This window comes from Salmo salar, chromosome 15, assembly GCF_965601325.2.
Source record: "Salmo salar chromosome 15, fSalSal1, whole genome shotgun sequence".
NCBI classification, from domain to species: Eukaryota; Metazoa; Chordata; class Actinopteri; order Salmoniformes; family Salmonidae; genus Salmo; species Salmo salar.
In genome coordinates this window covers 80332016-80342414 of record NC_138305.1, presented here as the reverse complement: position 1 = coordinate 80342414, position 10399 = coordinate 80332016, and the positions used below count along the sequence as shown (strand labels likewise).

Below are 10399 nucleotides of genomic sequence, written 5' to 3'. Positions count from 1 at the left end.
TTTTTTAGGACTATAAACTGGCGCGCTCTATTCTTGACGAAGAAACAATTAAAATCGAAATTGTATCAGATAGCCTAGGGGAATTCTTGATGAATATAACTTATAAATGCCCAAAAAGTATTTAATAGTAGAACTGATATACCCATCAGAACCCAAAATGTAAGCTTGTTTTGATTGTAAACAAACACCAATATAGATTTAAAAATGTTGATCCCATTCATGGACTGTCTATGAATTTGAGAGTGGTTACACTGCTCCAGTCCAATCCCTCAGCTGTTTAGAAAAACGTTTTTGATTATTCAAATCCCATATTGTCCATTTGTTAATAAGGCAGAAAATACCGGTATATTTGTTATGGTAATACTAGCCTCTACCAGGCTTTCTTCACCTCATCTTTGTGAGTGAGGCCTGGAAGCAGTAACTATGGTAATAGCCTACAGATAATTCCGTTTTAGATATAAATGTCAAATCTATGTGAAATATTATTCCTCCAAATAAAATGTATTAACTTTGTCAGGAAAATACAACACGTCATAAACATTGTTCACATGTAGGCCTGTTTGCCTTACCCTCCTGTAGCCTACTGCATTTTGCTGAGATAGGAACCAAGTTGGTAGGTGTTTCCTCAATTGGAGTCGGAACAGTCATTGAATGGGCATATCAAAATGGCGGACCAAGAATCGTCGGTGAGGGAGTTCGTTGCTGTTACTGATGTTGATGAAGAGAGGGCCCGTTTTTTCTTGGAGTCTGCCGGTTGGGATTTGCAGGTACATGCTGATCACATCGACCTACCAGTTGTACTACATGTGATATTTGAAGTTAACTCACAACAACATACGAATGGCAGTGTCTAGTTAGCTAGCTAACACTTACTAGCAGGCTAGCTATCGTACTAGTTTCTGCTGGCGATTTGTGCAAGTCACTCTTTCTCACAACAATAGATCGAGTGACCATTGCGGTCATATTCCCTGGTATCTAGTTATATCTACCAATCAGTTTCACACAGATACCAATGTTTTACTACCACTGTCTAGTAGCGAGTTTAATGTTAACCCGCTAACAAATCCGTTTCATTTATGAATGGCTCACTGCGTTCAAGCTAACTAACGTTATCTGGCTAGCTAGCAGATTAGCTAGGTGGCTAATTTAGCTAACTATTGTAACTAACGCGTTAGCTAACTATCCGATTGTCAGATATTATGGTCCAGCAGTAAGCCAACTTCATAACTACCTAACAATATTTTCCAAATAGTCACTGAGATGATGGCTAATGTATCAGATGTTTCCCATCCTAACGTTAATTGCTAGCATGTATAGTATGTAGAACATCCTCCTCAGCTAACTGCTAGTAGGTAGCTACTTCTTAATTAGGCAAGTTCACAATTAAGCTCTAACTAGCCAACGTTAGATAGTCTAGTAAGCTGATTACTAGACTATGACTAGACATTGAGATCTTGATGTTTGAATGACATGGCATCTTGGTCTATTTCCTTAGCTTGCCCTGGCCAGTTTCTTTGAAGATGGTGCTGAGGATGACATAGTGACACTACCTCAGCCAGAGAGTGGTGGATCCTCTGTGCCTCGTTCCACAGGGCCTGGCAGGTACATAGCTAACTGTACCATTAAAACAGGATGCCCATGTCCTTTCAGTGTTGCCTTTGTCATCTTTTTTAATTATTATTCTATGAAACATTTCATGTTACATGATTAATGTTTGACCCTATTGTCATTCATTGTTATTTTGTTATGTAAAGGAGTGAAAATAGAGTGACCTCCTTCAGGGATATGATGCACGAGGAAGAAGATGACAGTGACGAGGAGGAAGGGGAAAGGTAAGTCTCTTTACTTCTATGACTTTAGGGTGTATGCATTTCACATTGCATGTAGGCCTAGGCTATGTGTATTTTGGACAGAGTGTAGGGTGCCTCCAGAATGTACCAAAACTATTTTGGTTTCTCTATTCAGTTCTCTCTAGGCTGGTATTGCTTTCTGCCGCATCAACAGATTCTGCTGGGTGGGAGTGGGTCCCTGTGTTACTTGTCAACAGTAGCTGTATATTTACCATCACAAACCGATGCTGGCACTAAGACCGCACTCAATGAGCTGTATAGGGCCATAAGCAAACGAGAGAGTGCACATCCAGAGACGCCACTTCTAGTGGCTAGTGATTTTAATGCAGGGAAACTGAAATCCGTCTTACCTCATTTTTACCAGCATGTCAACTGTGCAGCTAGAGGTGAAAAACTCTAGATCATCTTTACTCCACACACAAACGCATACAAAGGTCTCCCCACCCTCCCTTTGGCAAATCTGACCATAACTCTTATCCTGATTTCGGCTTACAAGCAAAAACTCAAACAGGAAGTACCAGTGACGAGCTCAATACGGAGATGATCCGATGAAGTGGATGCTAAGCCACAGGACTGTTTCAGGACACACCAGTCACTGCCTTCATTAAGCTGTTTGGCGCAGGCATGCTGCTAGCGACCCACCTTGACAACATCCTGTGAAATTGCAGAGCGCCAAATTCAAATGACAGAAATAGTAATAATAAACATTAATGAAAATACAAGTGTTATACATCGGTTAAAAGATTAACTTCTTGTTAATCCAGCCGCTTTGTCAGTTTTCAAAAAGGCTTAAAGGCCTAAGCATAACATGTGATTATCTGAGGACAGCGCCCTGCACACAAAAGCATACAAACATTTTCCAACCAAGCAGAGGAGTCACGAAAGTCAAAAATAGCAATAAAATAAATCACTTACCTTTGAAGATCTTCATCTGGTTGCAATCACAAGGGTCCCAGGAACACAATAAATGGTTGTTTTGATCAATAAAGTACTTCTTTATATTCCAAAAACTCTGTTTTGTTGGCGTGTTTTGTTAAGTACTCCACTGGCTCAAAGGCGGTCAAAACATGCAGACGAGTACATCCTAATAGTATCGGTAAAGTTCGTCGAAACATGTCATGATGTTTATAACTAATCCTCAAGGTGTCAATTATCTAAATAATCAATAATATTTCAACCGGACAATAGCGTATTCAATAGATAGGAAAAAGAACGAAGTACTGCATGCTTCCCCGGTCCCCTGACCAAAAATGTATTTTTCTTCATAGTTTTTCAGAAAACAAGCCTGAAACCATGTCTAAAGACTGTTGACATCTGGTGGAAGCCATGGGAACTGCAATCTGGGCCCTAACCAATTACATAGTCAATAGGCATTCAATGGAAAACCACTCGCATCAAAAAAATCCCACTTCCTGGATGGATTTTCCTTGGGTTTTCACCTGCCATATCAGTTCTATTATACTCACAGACATTATTTTAAGTTTCAGAGTGTTTTCTATCCAATGCTACCAAGTATATGCATATCCTAGCTTCTGGGCCTGAGTAACAGGCAGTTTACTTTGGGCATGTCATTCATCTGAATTTCCGAATACTGCCCCCTGTCACTAAAAAGTTAAGTGCATCAACGATGTCATCCCCACAGTGACCGCATGTACATATCCCATCCAGAAGCCATGGATTACAGGCAACATCTGCACTGAGCTGAAGGCTAGAGCTGCCACTTTCAAGGAGCAGGACACTAATCCGGACACTTATCAAATAAATCTCGCTACGACCTCTGAGCCGTCAATACAGGACTAAGCTCGAATCCTACTACACCGGCTCTGATGCTTGTCAGATGGGGCAGGGCTTGCAAACTATCATTGATTACAAAGGGAAACCCAGCCGCGAGCTGCCCAGTGACGCAAGCATACCAGACGAGCTAAGTTTCTTCTATGCTCGCTTCGAGGAAAGCAACACTGAACCATTCATGAAAGCACCAGCTGTTCCGGATGACTGATCTCACTCTCTATAGCTGATGTAAGTAAGACCTTTAAACAGTTTAACATATACAAAGGCCGCGGGGGCAGATGGATTACCAGGACGTGAATTTGGACCTTTCGCTGACCTGCAAGTGTCTAAACTGACATTATGAACCTCTGCCTGACCCAGTATGTAATACCTACATGTTTCAAGCAGACCACTATAGTCCCTGTGCCAAAGTTCGCCAAGGTAACCTGTCAAAATGACTCTCGGGACGTAGCACTAGCATCTGTAGCCATGAAATGCTTTAAAAGGCTGGTCATGGCTCACATCAACAACGACATCCCAGACACCCTGGACCCACTCCAATTTGCATACCACCCCAACAGATCCACAGATGATGCATTCTCTAATGCACATGCACTCCACACTTCCCTCTCACACCTGGACAAGAGGAACACCTACAGTGCATTCTGAAAGTATTCAGACCCCTTGACCTTTTACACATTTTGCTACGTTACTGACTTATTCTAAACTGGATGAAATAAATATGTTTCCTCGTCAATCTACACACTATCCCATAATGACAAAGCAAAAACAGGGTTTTCAATATTTTAGCAAATCTTTAAAAAAACATCCGTCGCCTCCGAGTGCACTCGACGGAGCCCCCGTGGGGGCGGGGGCCACACCGCTGCCACAGCTGCAGTGCTGCAGAGCAAAACCCGAGGCATGAGGTTGAAGGAATTGTCCCTAGAGCTCCGAGACAGGATTGTGTCGAGGCACAGATCTGAGGAAGGGTACCAAAACATTTCTGCAGCATTGAAGATCCCCAAGAACACAGTGGTCGCCATCATTCTTAAATGGAAGAAGTTTGGAACCAACAAGATTCTTACTAGAGCTGGCCACCCGGCCAAACTGAGCAATCGGGGGAGAAGGGCCTTGGTCAGGGAGCAGTGGCAGTTCTAGACCATTTCAACTGGGGGGGCCAGCTGGGGCCAGTTACATTAGATGTTATTGTTGTCATATCGTTTTCTTCACTGCATTGCAGGCATTAGCAGGCAAAAGACCATGTTCATAATCATCATCGTTGCCACTGTCTAATAACGGATGTAAAAAAAAAGAACAATAACACATTTTTTCTATGTAAAAATGATTTCATACTGCACATTTAGGGGGGCCACAAGGGGGTCCAAAATTGTTGTCACAGGGTCACTGCCAACCCCCCCCCCCCCCCCCCCCCCGAACTGCTAGTGTCAGGGAGGTGACCAAGAACCCGATGGTCACTCTGACAGAGCTCCAGAGTTCCTCTGTGGAGATGGGAGAACCTTCCAGAAGGACAAACATCTCTGCAGCACTCCACCAATCAGGCCTTTATGGTAGAGTGGCCAGACGGAAGCCACTCCTCAGTAAAAGGCACATGACAGCCCACTTGGAGTTTGCCAAAAGGCAACTAAAGAACTCTCAGGTCATGAGAAACAAGATTCTCTGTTCTGATTAAACCACTGTTGAACTCTTTGGCCTGAATGCTAAGCATCACGTCTGGAGGAAACCTGGCACCATCCCTACGGTGAAGCATGGTGGTGGCAGCATCATGCTGTGGGGATGTTTTTCAGGGACTGGGAGACTAGTCAGGATTGAGGGAAAGATGAACGGTGCAAAGTACAGAGAAATCCTTGATGAAAACCTGCTCCAGAGAGCTCAGGACCTCAGACTGGGGCAAAGGTTCACCTTCCAACAGGACAACGACCCTAAGCACACAGCCAAGACAACGCAGGAATGGCTTCGGGACAAGTCTCTGAATGTCCTTGAGTGGCCCAGCCAGAGCCCAGACTTGAACCCGATCAATTATCTCTGAGACCTGAAAAATAGCTGTGCAGGAATGCTCCCCAATGAACCTGACAGAGCTTGAGAGGATCTGCAGAAAAGAATGGGAGAAACTCCTCAAATACAGGTGTGCCAAGCTTGTAGCGTCATACCCTAAAATACTTGGCTGTAATTGCTGCCAAAGGTGCTAAAACAAAGTACTGAGTAAAGGGTCTGAATACTTATATAAATGTGATGTTTAAGTGTTTTATTCTTAATAAATTTGCAACCCTTTTGCTTTGTTCTTTTTTGGGTATTGTGTGTAGATGGGGGGGGGGGGGGAACAATTTAATCAATTTTAGAATAAGGCTGCAACTTAACAATGTGGAAAAAGTCAAGGGGTCTGAATAGTTCCCCAATGCACTGTATGTGAGAATGATGTGCATTGACTAGCTCAGCATTCAACACTTCATTACTAAGCTCAGGACCCTGGGACTGAACACCTCCCTCTGCAACTGGATCCTAGACTTCCTGATGGGCCGCCCCCAGCTGGTGAGGGTAGTTAACTACACATCCGCAACACTGACCCCTCAGGGGTGTGTGCTTAGTCTCCTCCTGTACTCCCTGTTCACCCACGACTGCATGGCCGTGCACAACTCCCAACACCACCATTAAGTTTGCTGACGATACGATAGTGGTTGGCCTGATCACCGACAACGATGAGACAGCCTATAGAGAGGAGGTCGGTCACCTGGCAGTGTGGTGCCAGGACAACAACTTCTCCCTCAAAGTCAGCAAGACGAAGCTGATCGTGGACTACAGAAAACGGAGTTCCGAGCACGCCCCCATCGGCGGGGCTGTAGTGGAGTGTGTCGAGAGCATAAAGTTCCTCGGTGTTCGCATCACTAAGGAATTATCATGGTCCACACACACCAACAGTTGTGAAGAAGGCCTGACAATGTCGCTTTCCCCTCAGGAGGCTGAAAAGATTAGGCATAAGCCCTCAGATCCTCAAAGTTATACAGCTGCACCATTTGAGAGCATCTTGACTGGCTGCATCACCGCTTGGATTGGCAACTGCTCGGCATCCGACCGCAAGGCGCTACATAGTCTAGTGCGTATGGCCCAGTACGTCACTGGGACTGAGCTATCTGCCATCCAGGACCTCTATGCCAGGCAGCGTCAGAGGAAGACTCTAAAAACTGTCAGACTCCAGACACCCAAGTCATAGACTGTTCTCTCTGCTACTAAGTCTGGAACCAACAGGATCCTGAGCAGCTTCAACCCCCAAGCCATAAGACTGCTAACTAAGACTGCTAGTTAGTCTGGGTTAACTAATTATTATTATTATTATTATTTTTATTGGTTAACTATTTAGCTATCTGCATTGACCCTATTTGCATTAACTCTTTTGACTCATCACATACGCTGCTGCTACTGTTTGTCTATACCGTTGCCTTGTCACTTTATCCCTACCAATATGTACCTCGTATCCCTGCACTTTAACTTGGTACAGGTACCCCGTGTATATAGCCAAGTTATCGTTACTCATTCACTCCTCATCTTATAATATATTTTTTATTGCTCTCTGATTTGTTGGGAAGGGCCCATAAGTAAGCTTTTCACTGTTAGTCTACATCTGTTGCTTTTGAAGCATGTGACAAATAAGATTTGATTTATTTGAATCACAGCACTGATGTTGTAACCAGAGGCTGCCTCTTGGACAAGATCCAAAATTCTGATTGTGTTGTATCCACATTCTTCCTTTGCTTCCCTCTAGGTTCTTTGCTGGGGGTTCTGAACGCAGTGGGCAGCAGATTGTGGGCCCCCCCAAGAAGAAGAGCTCTAATGAGGTGGTGGAGGACCTCTTCAAGGGGGCTAAGGAGCATGGGGCCGTACCTGTGGAGAAGGCTGGGAGAGGCCCAGGAGAGCCTAGTCGAGCCAGGGTAAGAAAAGCTTCTCAGTAATTGTGTCCTGCACCTATGTGTTATTATCCCTGTGTTTTGGAATTGACCTTAAATCAGAGGTAATGGTGTATAATGTTTTGCTTACTCTTTTTCTCCTCTAACCCTCCCTCTAGCCGTTCATTGGCGGTGGCTACCGGCTTGGTGCAGCGCCTGAGGAGGAGCCTGTTTATGTGGCTGGAGAGAGAAGAGCTGCTAACAGCCAGCAGGATGTTAGTGTTTGACAGTGAATTTATTTTAATAGATATTTTGTATTGCTAGTATAAATTTGATCTCGGAAGAGTACATTTACTTTAGTATACTTGATGTAGCCTATTTTCTTTACTACGTGCTGAAGGTGCATGTAGTCCTGAAGCTGTGGAAGACAGGTTTCAGCCTGGGCGACGGTGAACTCAGAAACTACAGTGATCCTGGCAATGCCATTTTCCTGGAGTCCATCCGTAGGGGGTGAGTACACTGTCCATACTGTCTGCTTGTCATACTGTTTATATGCTTGACTGCATGTCACGCATATAATGTCACATGTTTCTAAATCCATTTACTAAGTTAGAAATTAATTTATGGCATACACATTCTGCTCAGCACTGGACAGCTGGGGGACACATGTCTCTCCTGAAGTCTGTTTCCTCATTGCTGAAGCATTGTCATAATATAAGTCATTCCTCCTTTCAGGGAAATTCCTTTGGAGTTGAGACAGCGCTCCCGGGGGGGTCAGGTCAACTTGGATATGGAGGACCATCGGGATGAGGACTTCTCGAAACCCAAGGTTACCTTCAAGGCATTCGGCGGGGAAGGACAGAAACTGGGCAGGTGAGCTTGATCTATTCTGAAAGAATGCATCACCTAGAACAGTGTTTCCTAACTCAGGTCCTCCAGTACCCCCAACAGTACATATAACTTGTGGCCCCCGACAAGCACACCTGATTCTACTTGTCAATTAATCATCAAGCCCTTGGCAAGTTGAATCAGGTGTTTTTGTCTGGGGCTACAACAAAAATGTGTGCTGTTGGGGGTACTGGAGGACCAAAGTTGGGAAATACTGTTCTAGAAGGGTAATGTAAATTGTATCGACTCGCCTGTCTGTCCACCTGCATGGAAGAAATAACCTGCTTTTCATCACTAGTTTTTAGATTTGGTTACAGACCAAATATTCTCAGATTAAATGCTTCTACACCTGCATTGCTTGCTGTTTGGGGTTTTAGGCTGGGTTTCTGTACAGCACTTTGTGACATCAGCTGATGTAAGAAGGGCTTCATAAATAAATGTGATTGATTGAATAGGGTGGCTGTTACACCTTATTACCACAAGGGGGTAGAAAAGTAAATTATGGCACAATGTGATATAGTATTTCATTACCTTTTTTGATGATTTCTAGATATGTAACTGTCAAATACAGTAATCACAATAAATGTCTCTTTTCTGTCTCAGTGCCACCCCTGAACTGGTGTCTGCTCCACGTATGGGGGACCAGGACCAGGTAGCCAGTGAGGCCCAGGCCATCGCCTCTGTGAACCTGGACGCCTCCCAGCCTGTGACCAACATCCAGATCAGACTGGCCGACGGGGGAAGACTGGTGCAGAAGTTCAACCACACTCACAGGTCAGTTTTGGAGCCATTAAGCTCTACATCGCCTTACTCCCACCATTACAAACAACATATAAAATATTCTTATCTATCATTTCTCTTGTCAACAGGGTGTCGGACGTGCGTCAGTTTGTGGTGGGAGCTCGACCTTTAATGGCCGCGACGGAGTTTGTGCTCATAACAACCTTCCCCAACAAGGAGCTGACTGACGAGAGCCAGACGCTGCGGGATGCCAACCTGCTCAACGCAGTCATCGTGCAGCGGCTAAAGTGATGGAGCCCCCTGGTGGCCTGGCTAGTTCACAGCTCTTTGATCCCCCTGAGGGACGAGACACCATGGACTTATGGACTTCTAATTCCTTTTTTTTCTTCTATAGTGATACGTTTTCCCTCTTCAGCAGTTTGAGGGGTAAATGTGGGGAACGGATAGGGCTTCAAAGAAAGGCAGAAGAAACAGTGGATTTGGTGGTAAAAGCTTTTTAGAAAGTATTAGGTGAACACGCACAGTAACAATAAAGCTTTCTTAAGTTTCAGAGATTGCTTTAGATGTTCATAATACTGTCATTCATATTGTTCATCACTTTCTATCTTCCACTTATCTCTCCTTTGGCTCAACTGTTGCCTTTTAATTTGGCTTTTTCCACACAAGTTGCCATCAGGTCAACCCAACCGCAAATGTACCCAATGTATCCCAGTAGCCTTGTGCTCCCATCATATTCAGAATCTCAACAAAGCATCAAAACAGTCCCAACACTAAGGCATTTTGATGCGTAACATGTAATGGCTAGATTGCTTTACTATCAAACTAATGATTGAACAGAAACTCACTTTATAACTTGTAGACAATGGGTTTTAGGGGCAGGTTGATCTCACTGATCTCTACGCAGCCTTGAACAAAAACAGGACAGTTGGAATGATTGTTTGGACCTCTGGAAGGTAATTCAATAAATTTGTTTGATGTATATGGAATTCCTAGTCTTGCTATTTTCTATTATGAAGAGTTATGGAACATATGATTACTTTGATTACATATGATAATTTCAAATTGTTATTAAATCCATTCTTGAAGAAAAATGGTGCTTTGTTTTTCAGCAAGGCAGTCTGATGATATGCTAATGTAATGTAGATGGTTCATTGACCCGTGACTGCGAAATTGGTAACTGTAAGTTGGGTTAGCTCCCCAAGCAAATGGCTTTTACTCAGCGGGCTAACGGTCTTGGGGTATGCTTGAGACCTA

General features: G+C 44.0%; 1 protein-coding gene across 2 annotated transcripts; it reads left to right on the top strand.

Annotated features, from left to right (window-relative positions):
* Nucleotides 1-605: 605 nt before the first annotated feature.
* LOC106572118 (NSFL1 cofactor p47) lies at nt 606-10131 on the top strand. Of its 2 annotated transcripts, none has more exons than XM_014145971.3 (9): nt 606-767; nt 1496-1602; nt 1755-1832; nt 7396-7561; nt 7696-7791; nt 7917-8026; nt 8252-8389; nt 9008-9178; nt 9274-10131. In XM_014145971.3, the coding sequence occupies exons 1-9, from the start codon at nt 666-668 to the stop codon at nt 9434-9436; spliced, it is 1131 nt and encodes a 376-aa protein (XP_014001446.1). In that variant the 5' UTR covers nt 606-665; the 3' UTR covers nt 9437-10131. The 2 variants fall into 2 exon arrangements, with proteins under 2 accessions (XP_014001446.1, XP_014001445.1); XM_014145970.3 differs by having other exon boundaries at nt 7914-8026.
* The last annotated feature ends 268 nt before the right edge of the window (nt 10132-10399 follow it).